The 20,628-nt window shown below is 32.2% G+C and overlaps 1 protein-coding gene across 1 annotated transcript in view; it reads right to left on the minus strand.

Moving 5' to 3' along the window:
• LOC141285172 (nesprin-2) overlaps positions 1 to 20,628 on the minus strand; it is a 95,432-nt gene that overhangs the window by 18,414 nt on the left and 56,390 nt on the right. Inside the window, exons 2-5 of the mRNA XM_073818220.1 lie at positions 6,980 to 7,260; positions 6,739 to 6,889; positions 2,935 to 3,117; positions 93 to 230 (exon numbers count right to left, since the gene is read on the minus strand). Coding sequence (XP_073674321.1) covers positions 93 to 230; positions 2,935 to 3,117; positions 6,739 to 6,889; positions 6,980 to 7,239 — 732 coding nt within the window. The 5' untranslated portion in view covers positions 7,240 to 7,260. The remainder of the gene's footprint in view (positions 1 to 92; positions 231 to 2,934; positions 3,118 to 6,738; positions 6,890 to 6,979; positions 7,261 to 20,628) is intronic.

A 20,628-nucleotide genomic window follows, 5' to 3' on the forward strand; every position in this document is an offset into this window, starting at 1 on the left:
GTATCTGCAGCCTCGGGGTTAAAGAGCTGCACTTGTAACCCATAAACCACGCTGCATGGACAAATCCGTCGATCAATGTTCCCTGAACGTACCTGAAGCTGGTGCATCTTCGAGCAGGTGTCTTTGCCTGAGAAGTGCTCCACTTCAGTCAGCCTGAGGTCCATATCAGCGAGCCACACTGCCATCTCTTCCCTCTGCCTCTCAAAATCCTCCCGCTGGCAGACGAAATGCTGTTGCGCACACACACAGACAGATAGAGCATGATTCTGTCTGACCGTCTACACCCTGATGCTGTTTTTAGCATAGACGCAGACTGACAGGGAGACACATCAAAATCACAACAGGGACGTCAATGTGGCAGACAGGGAGCGGAAATGGTATAAACAAAACACAGAAGCCCATGCTAAGGGGGGCATATGCAGTGCAGTCGAGCACAGACCAACAGTGCACAGGGGTCACTGCGGCTTGCAAGGACAGAATTATGTAAGATGAACACGGGCAGAGCAGAAGGCTGTGTGGATAAAGAGTTTATGGGATTAAAATGAAGGCAGGAAAGGGACAAGAGAGAAAGTAGCAACGAAAACATCTTTTAAAAACAAGCTTTTTGTGGTTTTCAGCTCTGAAAAAAAAAAAAACGTTTTGAGAAGCAAAAGCATTTGTACACAGTCTATTCATGTATATATTTTCGGTCAGTTACACAGATGTGCGGCCATATTGGCGATACTCGGATGTACTGTAAACAACAGCATGGATTGCATGGTTAATGTACTACTGAATACGTTTTTCTGCTAATTTATGCGGTCTAAACCATGGAAAAAAAATGTGTGGAAGCTGCTAAATCATATAGAGAAGGAATATTTTGACAAACTAAAGTTAATAGGTGGTAACGATACATACAAGCAGTATTTTTTTAGAGAGATATTAGCCTAATATTTCGCCTACCTGACCGAAAATGCTAAGAACACAAATGTTATCAATGTTCTTGCCCTGGAAATCCTGGTCCACTTTGGCCAACCATAAACGCTTTTTGTTCATCAGACAGTTTTTTTTCCCTCTTTTCCTTGATTTGTTATAACTAACGCAAGTCCTTAATACTCTTTTACTTTTTTTCCTGGTACGACCGATTAGTACAGCCCAGAATATGACAATAATTGACCATTTTCAGCAGCAGTAATCAGCAAACTATAAGTTTTGTTCAGCTCAGTGGTTCTGTTTACATTCAGAATGACCGATTGATGACGCATCGTGACACACAAATACAAATACTTACCTCAGCTTGTGGAAAAGCTACTTGTGATGAGCTTTGATTCATCATGTGGCTTTTTCATTAATACCTTTTGGTGTTTTTGGTGGTTGTGAATATATTACAAAAGTACAAAACAGATTTTAGTACTTCAGTAGGTCGTAGGGTGACCATACATCCTCTTTTATACCCCAGATATTTCAGTTAGAAATGTATGGTTTGGCTTCGTTTTCTCATTGTTTTCATACTTACTGAAGGTAATTACTGAAAAGTAGTTTGACCAATAGTGTGCAAACATTGTACATGATCAACCAATAATGGCATATGAGAAGGCGGGATCTACAGAGAACTGCCAAAGCAGTGCAAATACATGCAAAACTCTGACATTAGGCAATTTAGAAATGCATGTTTTAGCACTGACCTGAATAAGATGTCACATAGAAGACGCTTACATATAGTCTATAAGAGAAAATAATAGGTGAATTTATAAAAATGATCCTGTTCAAAAGTTTACATACAATTGTGTTGTTACCTGAATGATCCACAGCTGTTTTTTTGTTTAGTGATAATTGTTCACGAGTTCCTTGCTTGTTCTGAACAGTTAAACTGCCCGCTGTTCTTCAGAAAAATCCAAATTCTTTGGTTTTTCAGCATTTGTGTGTATTTTAACCATTTCCATCAATGACTGTATGCTTTTAAGATCCATCTTTTCACACTGAGGGACTCATATGCAACTATTACAGAAGGTTCAAATGCTCATTGATGCTTCGGAAGAAAAACGATGCATTAAGAGCCAGGGGGTGTAAACTTTTGAACAGAATGAAAATGTGTACATTTTTCTTATTTTGCCTAAATATCATATTTGTTTCATTTAGTACTGCCCTTCAGAAGCTACAGAAGATATTTATATGTACCCCAGACGACAAAATAAGTTGATCTTCCCTGATCTTAAATTGACAAAGTTTACACCCCCTGCTTGTAATGCATTGTTTTTTCTTCTGAAGCATCAGTGAGTGTTTGAACCTTCTGTAATAGTTGCATATGAGTCCCTCAGTTGTCCTCAGTGTGAAAAGATGGATTCTTAAGGGTTCAAATACACAAAAATGCTGAAAACCCAAAGAATTTGTGGGAGCTGAAGGATTTTTCTGAAGAACAGAGGGCAGTTTAACTGTTAAGGACAAACAAGGAACTTGTAAACAACTATCACTAAAAAAAACTATTAGAACTATTATTTTCTTATGTGGACTATACGTAAACATCTTTTAGGTGAAATATCTTATTCAGGTCAGTACGAAATAAAAAAAAAAATAACATGCATTTTATTTGATCCCTCTTATTTTGGTAAAATAATTCACATTTAGCAGATTCTGCATGGTGCATGTAAACTTTTGACTTCAACTGTATCTCCAAAAAAAAAAAAAAAAGCTTTTAGTAAGGTTTTGTTTGGTCGCAGTACCAATTCACTTCCCATATGCGGTCCTTTTTGACAAGGAAAAGTACACTATTTTTTTCAGGGCCATCTATCCTTTTTAAATCATGTCAATGATATTTTGTGTGTGTGTGTGTTCACATAGCAAGTGGCAAAACATTTTGCATGTATTGTAGTATTTCATTGTAGTAAAAAAATGACTGAACAGCACCAGAGGGTTAAAAGATGACACCTTTGAGCAGTTTGAGTGTCTTTTATATACCTTCAACCTGCGGCACACAGTCTCCAGAGTGTTGGTGAGCTGATCCCAACGTTGTCCGCAGTCTTTCGTCATTTCTACGAGTCGTGCGCCCATAGCACCCCTGAACAGGCCGACCAGAGTTCGACTCCTCTGGGTCAGTCCGTCCAGCTGGATTAAACGTATCCTGGCCTCAGCACGCAAGTTCTGGAAGAAGACGAAAACAAACAGTGAGTTCAAGTGATTAACCAAGAGATAACACCATTCTAAACTCTAAAAGTAACCACCGGAAGGTAAAAAAAAAAATACATCCCACCGGTTCTCTAATTAGCTAAAGCGGGTTATTTTAAGAAATTAGTGTGAGGGGTTAAGACGGAGGGAGGCGCAATGGTGCTTAGGAGGAGAGCCAAGGAGTTTGACGACCATTTGGTGTCATTTATCTTCACTGGCACGGGTCCCGGGCTTCTAGACAGTCTGAGTAAATGCGCTGTCTGCGCGTTTGTAAGTGTGTCTATGTGTCGTTGATTACACTTTCATTGTAGAAAGCATCAAGACCCTGGCTGGCATCCACTCGGCAACAGACACCTGTAATGACTAATTGGAGATTGTCTTGCTCTCATCTTATATAACACAACTGCCAGAGTTTGGAGGCAATTTGTCTTTTGGCAACTCCGTTTTAGAGTTATCATCCTCAGATTTAAACTAGAATATGGGCAGACTTGTAGCTTTAGACCTACTGCATTTCTAGGCCTCAGCATAGCAAGTGAATATTTTTGTAACAGCATTAAATTGGTAATAATTTAATTTTTTTTAATGATTTTTTTTAAATTACTTTGGTTGTTGACCAAAATTGTTACAACTACCTAAAAGCCTTATTTCAATAAGATTTGTGACCCTGGACCTCAAAACCAGTCTTAAGTAGCACGGGTATATTTGCAGCAATAGCCAAAAATACATTTTATGGGTCAAATTTATCTATTTTACTTTTATGCCAAAAATCAATATGCATTGCTAAGAACTTCAGTGTATGTTTTGTTGACCTTTGATGTATCACCTGTTAATAGTATATTTGTTGGCAATAAAAAAAAACATTTGGACAACTTTAAAAGGGAATATTCTCAACTTTTTGCACCTTCAGATTCTAGATTTTCAAATAGTTTTTTTTTTTTCAAATATTTTACCTTTTTGCATCCAAAAATATATAGATATAAATACATGTAAATATTTTTTTTATTTTACATAATACACACACATATGTAAACAAAAACATTTATTTTGGATGCAATTAATCATTTGACAGCACTAAATAACTACTACTACTACCACCACCACCAACAACACAATTTTTGGTACACATTAAAATGCTATGTATACATCCAAATCACTTGAACACTTGTATAACTTAAAAATGTTATTAAGTTTTAACTTGTTTACAATGTTATATTTTTTTATTTTTATTTTTTACATTAGTGTTTTACTAAATATTTGATAACTTTTTTTATGGTTTGTTCAGGTTGTAAAACATCATGTGACTCCCAAAAACTTATATTTTTGAACTAATAGACCAATTATCTGTTTGTTAACATCCGGGATGCGCGCGCATCTTGGTTGCAGAAAACCCGGGAGACATAGCGTTTACGGATAGGAAATTACACGGATACGATACAAAACAGTTAGATTCTAAAAGATTATATTTTATTTTGATAAGATGTTATTTTAAAAATGTTTACCGCATATTACAACAGCTTGATAAGAACAGTTATTCAACGAAATTAACGTTAGTGAGTGGGATACGTCTGACAGATCCGTTTGCCATACCGCCTTGCCAATGGGTAAATGATGAAACAACAACTTTGTTCTTAAGCCAGAAAGCCAGGTAAGTAATGCTAAATCAGACACATCACTCGGTTTGGCTTACAGCAGCAAAATATGTGACCCTGGACCACAAAACCAGTCATAAGGTTAAATTTGACAAAACTGAGATTTATACATCATATGAAAGCTCAATAAATAAGCTTTCTACTGATGTATGGTTTGTTAGGATAGGACAATATTTGACTGAGATACATCTATTTGAAATCAGAAATCTGAGGATGCAAAAAAATCTAAAAGACTGAGAAAATCACCTTTAAAGTTGTCCAAATTAGGTTCTTAACAATGCATATTACAAATCAAAAATTACATTTTGATATGTTTACAGTAGGAATTTTACAAAAAATCTTCATGGAACATGAACTTTACTTAATTTCTTAATGATTTTTGGCATAAAAGAAAAATCAAAAATTTTGACCCATGCAATGTATTTTTGGCTATTGCTACAAATATACCCCAGCGACTTAAGACTGGTTTTGTGGTCCAGGGTCACATATAGGTAAATAATGAGTTAACAATAAAACACGGCTAGTCTCGTAAGCTTGGCTAGTAATGTTAGAACTTGGCTAATAAGTTATAGCAAACTATCGTACTGTCAATCACTAACGTTAGAATACACTTATTGTACAGGAGAGGTATCCATGGACTTCAATAGTCCCGACTTCGTCCCTTCTGTCTTTTCCTAATCAACCCAGTGTGAAATAACTGTATGTCTTGGACATGACCACACAGAACAAAGTTGTACGCATCAAGAGACTCATACGCTTTTAACTTCTCCCGGGTATATACACTTGGAGTGTCGATGAGGTAATTATATATTTCAGGCCACTGGATTCTTGGCCATTTCGTTTCATCGTTTACCCATTGGCAAGGTGGTATGGCAAACGGATCTGTCAGACGTATCCCACTCACTAACGTTAATTTCGTTGAATAACTGTTCTTATCGTTGGGTGACAAGCTGTTGTAATATGCCGTAAACATTTTTAAAATAACATCTAATCAAAATAATCTATAATCTTTTAGAATCAAACTGTTTTTTACTGTATACGTGTGATTTCCTATCCGTAACCGCTATGTCTTCCGGGTTTTCTGCAAAGAAAGATGCGCGCGCATCCCGGGTGTTTACAAACAGGTAATTGGTCTATAATTAATAATTTGTAAAATAAATAAATAAATAAATAAATAAATAAATAATACTTTCAACTCTAAAAAAAATATTTAATTTTGTTTTTAAATACTGATCAAGATGTCTACTCTAACAAGTCTACACTGAGGTTTTTTTTGGAATATGCTTTGAAATGCATCAAATATTTCCCTAATAAAACACAATAAATGCTTTTTTTTTTTTTCTTTATCATGGACACTATTATTTGACATGGACACTTAAATTAAAGGATTCGTTCACTCCGGAGTTAAAATTTCTTGATAATTTAACCTCCATGTCATCCAAGATGTTCATGTCTTTCTTTCTTCAGCTGGAAAGAAATTAAGGTTTTTGAGGAAAACATTCCAGGATTTTTCTCCATTTAGTGGATTTCAATGGGAGCCAATGGGTTGAATGTCCAAATTGCAGTTTAAATGCAGCTTCAAAGGGCTGAACACAATCCCAGCTGAGAAATACGTGTCTTATCTAGCGAAAAGATCAGTCATTTTCGCTACGTAAAGTTGAGCTACTGAAAGATGAGCATTTGTAGTTAAAAAGTATATAAATTAATTTTTTGGACATTCAACCAGTTGGATCCCCATCGAAGTTCACTATATGGAGAAAAATCCTGGAATGTTTTCCTAAAAAACCTTAATTTCTTTTCACCTGAAGAAAGAAAGATATGAACATCTTGGATGACATAGAGATTGTAAATTAAAATGATCAGGAAATTACCAGGACATTTTTATTCTGGAGTGAACTAATCCTTTAAGCATCTAACTGTATTGAATTTAGACCAAATGTCTCATTACCTCATACTTTCGTAGCTCCTCCTTTGCTGTAACATACAGCACATGGCTGGAGTTCGGGGATGCTGCCATTTTCTCAGCCGATCGAAGCCAGTCATCTAAACAAGAGATTTCTTTCTTGAACTCATACCACAGCATCCACCTCCTCTCCAGCCTGATGGACCAGTGAGAAACAATTAGGTAGAACAACCTGTACAGATCAGTTATGCAGACAGGACGCCAATACACACGGACAGCTACTCACTTGACGCAGCTCTCGAGGGAGAAGGAAGCATCTTGGCTCAAGTCTCCAATGGACGAGCACTCATTAGAGAACTCATTCAAATCATCATGAAGTAAAGAGCTTCTCGTGGGAAAGCTGGTCTCAGAGGACTGCAGGTAGAGACCACTTTGGGGGTTCGTATTGACACATGTTTGCTTGTCTTCTCTGTCTTCATCACTTCCTCTGGGGCCTACTCTGGTGTTTCCATGGTGACTGGCTTTGAGTGACGTCTCTTCTAACATCCTGGCATCACCAAGTGCCACCTGTTTACAAGAACACAAAGGGAGGCCAGTTCATTAGGCTCAAACACAACATGATGCACAGACATATTGTGACCCTGTTGTCAAAACAGAGCTCTTTTAGTAATGTAGTCTTCCTTATGAGGATGTGAATGTAAGGTATTTTCATTTCTGTGCATGTGTGCATTAAAAAGAGAGGAATATATAATTATATATTATATATATATATTATATTTTGTTAAGTATTTTGGGAGGCATCTAAAACTGTTTTTTTAACAGCAATTTGCTATTTTTTTAAGATTATGCACGCAGTTTCAAATATTATTGAGAGACAATTGAGAAACAGCTGAAATTAAATACAAATTAAATAAAATAATAAATGATTATATCATGCATACATTTCAAAAACATTCATAAAGTAAAAAAACTAATAAAATAAAAACAAAATAACTGAAAATCATGCATGAATTAAAAAAATCATAAAATCAAATACAATAAACACATAATCAAATAAAATTAATTCAACAAAAAATACTTACAAAAGTAAATTTCAGAAATATACATGAAAAATATTGCAAATCTAAAAAGATAAAATAAAATAAAAATAAATGCATAAATTAAAAAAGTATTTAACTAACAAATACAAAAAAATAAAATACATTTCATAAATACATTCATAAATCAAATAAATTCATTAAATACAACAAAATCATAAAATAAAACCAAATACTTAAAAATAACAAAATAAGGCATAAATAAAATTACAAAACATGCATAAATGTCATTGTATTTGAAATTCGTCAAATAATCAAATACAATAAGCAAATAAAAAATGTTATATATAAAAGAAATGCATTAAATACAACAAAATCATAAAATACTTATAATATACATAAAATACTAAAACAAAGTATAAATAAAATTAGGTTAAAATCATAAATACATTTCAAAAACCATTCATAAAGTAATCAAATCCAATAAATAAATAAAATAAATAATTAAATAGAATAAAATAAATGCTTTAAATACAACAACAACTTAATAATGGAATAACATTATGAAAATAAAATATAAATGATTATAAATTAAAGCGAAATACATTTAAAAAAAATAAAATAAAAATAAAATAACTAAAATCATGCATAAATGTAAAAAACATTCATAAAATAAACAATCAAATAAAATGAATAAATGTCAAATACATTCATAAATGCATTAAATACAAAAATCATAAAAAAATAATCTCATAATAAAACAATTATATATTCAAATGTCATAAATACATTCAACAAAATCATGAAAAATAAATACCTATAAAAAAGTAAAATAAATACATTTCTAAAACATACATAATAAAACATATGAAAGAAAAATCATGCATACATTTCAAAAACATAGCCGAATAATAAAACAACAAATAAATCTAAATTCTAATAAGATAAAAAATAAAATAAAAATAAATCATGCATAAATAAACACATTCATCAAATACAATAAATAAACAAGTAACCAAATAAAATAAAAAATAATAAATGAATACATTTCATTAAATACATTCATAAATAAAATACATGCATTAAATACAACAAAATAAATAATATAAAATAAAACGCTTATAATAAAAATAAATTAATATAAATGATGAATGTGAATCATTAATAAAATCAGTAAAAAACTCAAAAATACTTAGCAAATACTTAAAATCATGCATACATTTAAAAAACATTCATAAATGAATGTAAACGAACAAATAATCAAATACATGAAAAAGATGGATAAATAAATTCACAAATAAATACTTTTTTGAATCAAGGTCAAAAGCTTAGGCCTATACAAATTTATACTCGACCAACACAAATCAAGTCAAATGCTAATTTCCTTTAGCCTTTCCACCGTTGCATCTTTTTCTCCTTGTGATCTCTCATCACAAAAGAATTTCACAATTCATTTACAGTGCATAGAAACCCACGACTGCAGTATCTGGTTAGAAAAGCTGTGGCTTCTCTGCATGACAAACGCATTAAAACTTTCAGACACCTCAGACATGGAGAAAAGGCTTCGCTGCTCTGGGGTATAACTTCAGCCATCAAAAACCATAAATCAGTTTTATGCCCATTACCCAAAGGAGTTACGACGCTGCCGCCCCAGCCCTGGCAGAAAAAAGCCAAATAGATTTTCCTCACTCTAATACCTGCATAATGTGGCTGACAGAGCAAGGTCAGCTGTGCCAGGCCATGGCTGCTGTCAATCACGAATGATGGGCCTAAAAACTGCCGTAGGCTGACCTCACTGCTGACCTTACCACTGACAAACAAACACTTCAAGAAGAGCTTAAAAGCCCACGCAAGTCTCATATTTATGAATGAACTTGCCTTGTAAAAAATCACTTTGGGAGAATGGTTCTTTCCAAACTTTAAACCCAACCAGCTTATAACTCAAAGCTAGACGGCATAATTCACCCGCAACCTTGCCGTCCGCCTCGGCCGCCTCCACAGGTGACTTCAGGCGCAGCTCAAATGACTGTCATTTCTCAGGGTCCGCTGTGAGTTTGCCCCAGTGGAGGGCGTTAAGGCACTGGACTGAGTCTCAAGGCAGTCAGGTTGAAAATCGAAGTCACCGTTATTGCTTTCCTCAACCTGCAGAGAATGTTGCTCTCGCCTGAGGAGTAATGGAGTGCAAACACGACTGCAATCCATACTCTGTTCCTAACCTTTTCAAAAGTGAACAAACTTATAGCCGACCGCAGGCCATTTCCCATCTCATTGGTGAGCCTGTGTCTTGAGGAACAGGTGTGGACATGTGACACCCAACAGGCATGCAGTGACACAATGACTGGAAATGCGATGTTAAGAATCTGATTTCATCCCGATCTTCAGCCTGTAGGCCTACTGTACATCCCAGCCCAGATTAGGTTACATATCATCATGTTCAAGCACAAAAACCAAACCATGGAGATGGTCATACAAGAACAACACCTGACATAGGGGTACAAGGAGTTCCCAAAGGTGTAAATAGAACATAAACATGACTATTTTGGTAACCAATTCAGTCTCGGATATCTTGCAGAATTGTGTATATGATACATGGTATCGAAGTCATAGAAATGAATCATAGGAAATTAATATACAAGCAGAATCAGAAAGGAACTTGAGACACTCAAGAATGTAATAGACAGGCCAGATTACTTTCCCCCGGTTAAGCATCTGTAAAATTATAAGCAAATCAAATAAATCACAAATGGATAAACAAACAAAATAAAGAAAGAAAACTAAAATAAATTAATAAAAATCAATTAGTAAATGTCAATAAATACATTCAAGTAAAAAAAAAAAAAAAAAAAAAAAAAAACCAAATACAACACTATCATAAATAAAATAAAACAAAAACTACATAAAATAACTCAAATAAATAAACCAGTCAAATAAAATAAAGGTATCAAATAATTACATAAATAAAATACAACAAAAATAAAACTCATCAATATCATAAATATTAATAAATAAGATCCTAAACTAAAATAATCAAATAAATACATAACTACAATATAACCATAAATAAAAAATAAAATAAAATACAAACTATACAATAAATAGATAAATAAAGTAAAGGTGTAAAAGTAACAAATGTCAATAAATATGTTCCATAAATACATTAATAAATAAGATCCAAGTCATAAAATCCTGAATTAAAATAATCAAAATGCATACATAAATAAAATTTAATCATAAAATCAATTAAAAAAAAAAACTCAAAAATAATCCAAAATAACCAAATAAACAAACCATAAATGAAAATGTTTTGTAAATGCATTTTAGTCAAAAAATAAAATGAAATAAATTAAAATAATATATAAATAAACTACAATATAACCATAACCCTTTAAATAAATAAAGATCCAAGTCATATAAGATCCTAAACTAAAATAATCAAATAAACACATAAATAATAAAATAGAATATAACCATAAATAAAATCAATTTAAAAAAAAAACTAGTCAAAAATAACTTAAACCATAAATGAAAACGTTTTGTAAATGCATTAATGAATATTGAAATAAATAAAACCCAAGTCAATAAGATAAAACATAAATAAAAATACAAAAACTACAATAACCATATACTGAGGGAAAAAAAAAAATACACTAACAAAAGATACACAATAAATAAACACATACATAGTGAACTAAAATGATCAAATAAATACATAAATAAAATACAAGATAATCATAAAAAGAACTAAAATGAAAATGTTTTGTAAATGCATTCTAGTAAAGACTAATTTTATTAAAATAAATAGATAAACTACAATATAAATAATAAAAAACACACTAAATAAATAAAAGATCCGTCATGTAAAACGCACTCTAAATAAATAAATTAAATAAATAAAATGAAATGTCAAGGTATGTCAAAATGTAATAAATAAATGCAATACTAATACAAATAAAATTAGTCAAAAAAATATATATAATAATAAAAAAAAAAAAGTATAATAAATACATAAACTACAATATAACCAAAAGAAAAAACTCAATATAAATCAATCAATCATTTAATAAGTTCTTTTTCACAAGTGTAAAAGTGACATAAATTTGCTAGTTTTGGTATAGTCAGGTCACAGATAGCTTGACCATGGTAATTATATACGTGTAATCCTGCAAGAAAGCCATGATCAAGGCTCATAGCAAATGAATACAGACAGCAGGATCAGAAAGCAGCATGAGACACACAAGGATGTAAATGACAGGCCGGATTACAGATGCTTAGTCATCCTATTCAGCCAGTGTCGGTGGTTTGGCTGGAAACAGAAGAGGCAGGTGCATCTGGGGACCTTTCCACAACACAGCCCGCATTTGAATGAGCTGGACTTGAATAAACACGCAAACTGCTGTCTGCGAGTGTGACGGGGGACAAGAAAAAAGCCCTTCCATTTAGGCGAAAGGTGACGCGGGATGAGTCTGCATGTGGAAGCAAATGAAAAGTAATGATGCATTCAACACATCAATGAAGCTCCAATCACTCTCAGGCTTCTTATTCAGCTTTTATAGGCCATTTTTCCAGATCACATGACACCTCTGTACAGGCAACAAAACACCCTCACAGAAAATGAACGTTGCTCTGGGGAGAACATCATTTTTCTTTCTTAATGGCGAATAAAGCGGAGCTTGTCTCCTCGGCGCTGAATAAAGCTCACGGCAAACGGAGGTAATGTTACCCTTTCGGTGGCCAATGACAATTACTTCGCTGTGTTTATGAGAAGCCGGGGAAAGGTCATAACACTCTAAAAGCTCAGACTGTTGCTGTTTTCATCCCAAGCAGTAAACAACAGCCAATCTCTGGCCAAGCTCAGGGCTCGTACCGAATCTCATCCCACACGCCGCAGAGCGAAAAGTATAACCGACAGTTTCTGCCCACATTCTATTGATTAATTTCAGGTGGAGGACAAAAATGAGTTTAACAGCATGTCTAATGACTCTAATCAATCACATCACTGAAAAGCTCTATGGTAAATACTAATTAGACTCGTGGACCAACATTTGAGATGTGAACTAACTTTGCTACAATAACAAACTGTGAACTAAGACAACAAGTAAGGATATAAAGCAGGGGTGGGGAACCTTGATCCTTGAGGGCCGGTGTCCCTGCAGAGTTTAGCTCCAACCCTGAAAAAAAGATACCAACCTGTATCCTGAAGACCTTGATTAGCTTGTTCAGGTGTGTTTGATTAGGGTTGGAGCTAAACTATGCAGGGACACCGGCCCTCGAGGATCAAGGTTCCCCACCCCTGATATAAAGGATAAAGCTGTTCAGTGTAATTTATATCAGTTGTTATGAGCTGGTGGGTGGATGATGACCAAAAAAAAAAAAAAAGGAAGAAGAAGAGAAATGCAAATAAAATGCAACTACTTAACTGTACATTTACAGATAGATAAGATTGCTAAGTTCTTATCAATGTAAAAAAAAAAAAAACAAAAAAAAACAAAAACACAACTGTTAAAGTCCTATATCTTTTGTTGTTGACAAACATTAAGTTAATAAATAAATAAATAAATAAATATACATACACAAACTATAATAATATTATAATTATTATCATTAAAATTAACCATATCTAAACAAAACAATAATAATAAATTAAAACATGGTTTTACTATAATAATAATAAAATGAATTCATAAAATATCTATAAAAAAAATCACCAATAATACAAATTATTATTATTTTATTAAATTAATAAAACAAATCTACATAAATCAGCAATAAAGATAATAAAAATGAAACTAACACTAATATGAAATTTGAATAAATGAAACATTTAATTAACAACAATAACATTAATAAATAAAACATCCTTATAAAATTTATTTTAAAATTATATTTTTTCTACATAAACATTAATAAATCAATAAATAAAAAATAAATATTAATGTGAATTTTAAACATATTATTATTCATTATAATGAAAACCACATCTACATAAAACAATAAAATTAAACATACATCTACTTAAATATTAATAATAATAATAATAATAATAGTATAATAATAACAATAATGTATAATAATAAAATTCTCCAAATGAATAAAACATCTACATAAAATAATAAAAATAAACACTTCTACTTTAATAATAATAATAAACAAATAAAACACATCTAGATAAAAAATAAATAAACAGAAACATACTTCTTTAATAATAAAATTAATGTATAAAACATCTATATAAAATCACTATTAATATAAATATGAATAAATGAAACATTTACATGAATAAATAAAACATCTTAATATTTTTATATTTATTAACAATAATTATAAATTAAATATGACATTAATTAATAATATTTTATTAATATTGTGTGCGTGTAATTTATGTAAATTATTTTTGTATAAAAATCTGAAATTTGTGAAAGAAATAAAAATGACAATTAACTAAAATTATTTAAAAATAGTATTTTATATTATTATAAACTATTTTAATTTTAATAATATTATCAAAATAACAAACAAAATATTATGAAAAATACTTAAAATATTCAATATTTTCTATATACAAATAATAGCAGAAGAAATAACAACACAGTTGCAAATGCATGTTAATAATTCTGCATATTTGGCTTATGTAGCTCATGGTAAAAAATAAAATTCCTTCTTTTTTTATGTCTTAAACACTAATGTACAATAAACAAATGTAGAATCGTGTTGGGTCACCACCTGATGTCCGATGTAAAACCTTGGTCCATTCAAAGCCAGTGGAGAACCAGTGGTTTATACGATGAACACCACAAACCTGGACCATTTTAACACCATTTGCTCAGTGTGAGTCACAAAACTACGACAGGCTAAAATAGCTCTGCTTGATTGAGCCAACCTGTTGGCCAAATGTATTTTTAATCGAAAACGTGTGCACACACTCCCGGTGAGGTGACATAGTTCCACCCACTCCCGTCTGTGCCGTCCCATGGAGGCGGCCTGAGGAACATTTGTGTTTCCGGTGATGGGTGCTCGTGAAGACGGAGGAGATAAGGACCCTGGTGCTCCACACCCCCTGATCCCGAACCCTCGGCTCTCCCTCCCCGTCCTCCAAGAGACTGCGCTCATTGTCTCTTTGGTGCCACAGGCCCAAATCGCAAACAAACAGGCCTTTCTCAGCACCCGGATAGAGAGAAGAGGCCAGTGCCAGGACACCTGATCTGATCCACTACACACACACAAAGCAAGAGATGAACCGGGCCCTTCCTCCTCTCCTCGGACCCCTCTGGGACCAAGCTGTGCAGAGGGGCAAAAGAGCGGCGGTCCTGTGAATTACAGTTCATTACATCTAATTTGCCATTAAACAGAAAATGTGTCTCAATTTAAGTCCAACCATGGCCTTAATACTCTTAATGGGAGTTGAATGCTCTCTGAGAAATTGTCAGTATGTGATTCAAGTAGCTAGATCAGCCTTCAAATCTGATCCAGGCTTCTTCTAATCCCATTTACAGCACTCGCAATCTGGTGAGAGTCCTCAAAGCGCATCCTCTTGGAATTGCCTTCATTTCCCATGCTTAAGATGACACCGTTCCAAAAACAACAGACGACACAGAAGTAGGGGTGGGTGATATGACCAAAATCTTATCTCACGATTTGAGTCATTTTATTTTACGGTTATGATCCATATATCACGATTTAGCCATTTTTGCTTTAAATAAGGTCTTTATAATATCAAAAAAATTTTATACCATAGAAATTTCATAATTTCATAAAGTGTCAATATTACAAAAAACTAATACTAGCCAAAAAAAAAAAAAAATTAAAGGATTCATACAGATACTGTAAAATGAAATTCCAGGACTTTCAAGGACTTTTCAAGCACTTCATTTTGGATTTTTAAAGACTTAATTCAGAGATCTCACTTATCAAACAATGTCTTTGAAGTCCCGATCTGAATCAAATGATTGGCGACACGCGATTTGAAGTCCCGATCTGAATCAAATGATTGGCGAGACACGAGATTTGAAGTCCCGATCTGAATCAAATGATTGGCGAGACACGATTTGAAGTCCCGATCTGAATCAAATGATTGGCGAGACAAGATTTGAAGTCCCCATCTGAATCAATGATTCACGACAAGCGATTTGAAGTCCCGATCTGAATCAAAGGATTCGCGACACACGATTTGAAGTCCCGATCTGAATCAAAGGATTCGCGACACACGATTTGAAGTCCCGATCTGAATCAAAGGATTCGCGACACACGATTTGAAGTCCCGATCTGAATCAAAGGATTCGCGACACACGATTTGAAGTCCCGATCTGAATCAAAGGATTCGCGACACACGATTTGAAGTCCCGATCTGAATCAAAGGATTCGCGACACACGATTTGAAGTCCCGATCTGAATCAAAGGATTCGCGACACACGATTTGAAGTCCCGATCTGAATCAAAGGATTCGCGACACACGATTTGAAGTCCCGATCTGAATCAAAGGATTCGCGACACACGATTTGAAGTCCCGATCTGAATCAAAGGATTCGCGACACACGATTTGAAGTCCCGATCTGAATCAAAGGATTCGCGACACACGATTTGAAGTCCCGATCTGAATCAAAGGATTCGCGACACACGATTTGAAGTCCCGATCTGAATCAAAGGATTCGCGACACACGATTTGAAGTCCCGATCTGAATCAAAGGATTCGCGACACACGATTTGAAGTCCCGATCTGAATCAAAGGATTCGCGACACACAATTTGAAGTCCTAACCTAAATCAAATGATTTGCGATACATGATTTGAAGCCCCAATCCAAATCAAAGGACTCGTGATTTTAAGTCCCGATCTAAATCAAATTATTCGCGATATGCTATTTGAAGTCTCGATGTAAATCAAATGATTCGCGATATGCGATCTGATTGGAGCTCTTTAAAACAGTGAATCATTTTGCAACGCAATGGTTTAACTGATTCAGAGTTTTAAAAAAAACTCTGTTTCACCCATCACTACATGCTTTTTAAAATCATTACAAGCGTTGTCAAAATGGCCCTTTTCATTTTTTTCAGGTTTTTGTTAGTGATTTGCTTGAAATGAAGGATCGAAGTCACAAGTTCAAATCAATCAGAGCAGTAAATGACTCAATTGATTTGATTCATATGTTCGTCTTTTCGCATCTTCAGCCATGTTTTATTTCACAGATTCGTGATTTGAAGTCCCGATCCAAATCAAATGATTCATGACACACAATGTGAAGTCCCGACCTCTTCAGGAATATTGCTACTTTCAAGGTTTTTTTAAACCGCAATGCTTTAAAATGTTTACAAACGATACATTTCCGTGACCACGTAGCACTGCAATGTCACATGAGTGTGTAACCGCAATAGAGACTACACTCAAAAATCTCCCCTGGTTATCAAATTTAACGGTTAATCGTGTCTACGGGAAAATCGTCTACCCCGACAAAGAAGATCTGCAGCTCTGTGATAATATCAAAGGTATAACGAGGACGTCATCTATTAATTGCACCATATAGCCAAGGGCAATGCACTCCAAAAAGCGCTCTTGTTAAGAAGATGAATTCTGCTGCTCCACATGAAGACGTCGTAGCTGGAGATGGAAATGATTGTTCTCTCAGCTGTGATTCCCCAGCTCGCAGACGCCTGACAGGTGTTGTGCTCAGGGTGAATAACGCAGACTCATTCACCTGATGACTGACAATTCATTCAAGGACAGACAGCAGGTTTTTACACAGCTGAATGTCTGTTTGACACATCACTGTTGTAGCCTGAAGCAAGGTCATTCTCTCAGGAGAAAGATAAAGACAGAATGTAACTCTCTAATCAATTCTAAGGAAACAGAAAAATGAAAAAGAATATAAAAAATATATATATAACAATTAAAAAAAAAGTTAAAAAAGACACACGCACACAATAACAAAATAAAAAGTATAAATGGTAACATTTATTATAAATAATATTGTATTTTTTTTAAATAATGTATAATTAATGGTTATTTAATTATTAGTAATTAATATTTTTAATTTTAGGTCACTGTATTATATGTATATTGATTTATCATTTATACACTTATTTTATTACACTATTATGCATTTTTGTTATTGTTGTTGATAATGTTGTTTATTGCTTTTTATTTTAGTTAATCATATTTTTATATTCTCATATTTTTTAGATTTTTATAACAAATAATAATTTACATAAAAAATAAATTATCTACACACTATACTTATTTAATAATAATTATATTAAAAATTATAATATTTGCACTTTATGTATAAAAAAACTTATACATAATACAACTTATACTTATACATACTTATAAAAAATAATAATTCATGTTAAATATTTTATTTATTGATAATTTAATATTAACAATTATATTATAATAATAAAAATAGTAATAATATTATATTTTCATAATATTAACATTAGTGTTAATGTCAACAATAACAATTAATTGCAATAATTAATACTTTGGTAACTAATGTTTCATTTATTATACATTAATTCATATATTATATTTAATAATTGTATTTATGGATAATAATAAAAATAAACAGTTATTGTTATTAATTTTAATTAATACTTTTTAATAACAAATGTTCATTAATTATACAATAATTATACATTCATATTATTCATTAATATTAAATAAATATTGTATTGATAATTTAATAATAATAATAATAATAATAAATACAAAAATAATCTATAATGTTACTGTTATTACTATTATATTATTATTATTATTATTATTATTATTATTATTATTATATAAATTAAACATCATTATTAATGTTAAAATATTAATATTTTATTGTAATAAATGATAATAAATAATGTTCATATTTTTATATTAATAATTAATGTGTGATTGACTACAAATTAATATTTGTATTGGACTTTATATATAAACTTTAAAATATACATGGCTTATCATTTTACTTCTTACTATTATTATCAATCTCAACTTAATTTAATAGTTAACAATGAAAATATTCATGTATAAAACCAACAACTAAAGCTTAAAACTACATGACGATCACAGTCATCCCTCTCCTGCTTTCGTCATCTGTGCAAGCCGGAATACAAAACTATCATTCATCCTTTACAAGGGTTGGTGAAATCTGATTCCTGGTTTTCAAACAAAGCTCTGCTCAGGGGGCATCTGCAGTTTCAGCAAATGAACCGGCCAGTAGCAACAGAGAAGAGAAAGCGCTCTTTTTTTTAAATAAAGCATAACAATGAAAGCCAGGAACTGAATGGCCAATTACTACAGATGCATGACGCCATTCATCATTAAACTCAGCATGGTGTCATTCTGGCAAAGAAGTGTGTTTTGTTGAACGCATCTATACCCTGCCTTCAAACATAATGGGCCTGGGAGGGGATATTTAGAAAGAAAAGACAAAGCAGGAAGCTCTCTTTTGCCCTTTAAAACCAACATACATTTCTTTCAACCAACAGTCTTCAAATATCACTTCTGTGGTCCATTTTAAACAGGAAGCCACAGAACAGTACCAAAAAGAACAGGCAAGTACAAGCAGGACACTTATTCTCTGTGCTCACAGCACTTTATATCCTGACACTGCTTCAACCCTGGTTTGTTGAGACTCAGTAATCGAATCATTGGGTTTAGGTCTACATTTGAAAAATGAAGTAAAGTAATCGTAAACATCAAATTAGTGGGTATATTGACTGCAAATCGGTTAATTGTTTCACTGGAGGGCTCCTGGAAGATTGAGATAAGAGAGAGATGTCTAGAAAAGTACAACACTGATTCAGTCCAAGTCACTCGGATGGATGAAAAGAAAGTAAAAGCTATTATGCGATTGTTCGTTTCACGATCAGCTGTCTGAACATGAATTATTAAACATTTTTCATGTCATTCTGGTCATGATGGTCTAATGAGAGTTGCCAGTGTGGTTTTTCCAACCTCAGAGTGCACTGGAAATGCTAATGGCACCACGAAAAAAAAAGAGATGCAAAGCAAATGATAAGCATATGGGAGGAGATAACTTTATGAGGCTAAAAAACACAGACAAACAATAATAATAAATTATTATTATTACTACTACTACTACTACTACTACTACTACAACAAATAAAATATGAAATATCCCAAATTTGTAAGTAAATTCAGATAAAAAAGCTATAAATGTAATAAAATATATAATAGTTATTATATATACCTATATAAAACTAATTAGAAACGGCAAAAAGGATCTACTAGTAAAAAGGATATTACTAGACAAAAATGTAATAATTAAAAAAGAAATTACTTACACACACACAATAATAATAATACATTTTAAAATATTCACATTATTTAATATAATTATGTATTGATAATTTATAATTTGATTCATTAATTACAAATAATTTTATACTATTAATAATAACTTTAATTTTGTTACGCCACTCTCATATTTATTATATACACACACACCCAGAATATTATTATTATTAAAATAATTTATTTTTATACAATTAATAATGTTATTTGTATTCATTTGTTAATATTAATAATTAATGTGATAAAATAAACACAATATTTATATATATTATATATATAAATAAATAAAATATAATAAACACACACAGAATATACATTAAACATTACTATGATTTTTTAAATATTCGGGGGGGTTTTATAAAACGAATAATGTAAATATTTTTATGTGGACAACTACCGTGATTAAATAAATAAAAAAACAAATACACAAACAATTAGAAATACAATAAAGTTTTTGTGGAAAAAAAATTTACTTAGACACAGACAATAATAACAATAATAATAAAAATAATAATTATTATACATTTAAATAATATTCACATAATTTAATATATTTAAATATTTGTATTCATTCATAATTTGTTTAATTTATTAATATTATATTT

Source organism: Garra rufa, chromosome 14, assembly GCF_049309525.1.
Source record: "Garra rufa chromosome 14, GarRuf1.0, whole genome shotgun sequence".
In the NCBI taxonomy this organism is placed as follows: Eukaryota; Metazoa; Chordata; class Actinopteri; order Cypriniformes; family Cyprinidae; genus Garra; species Garra rufa.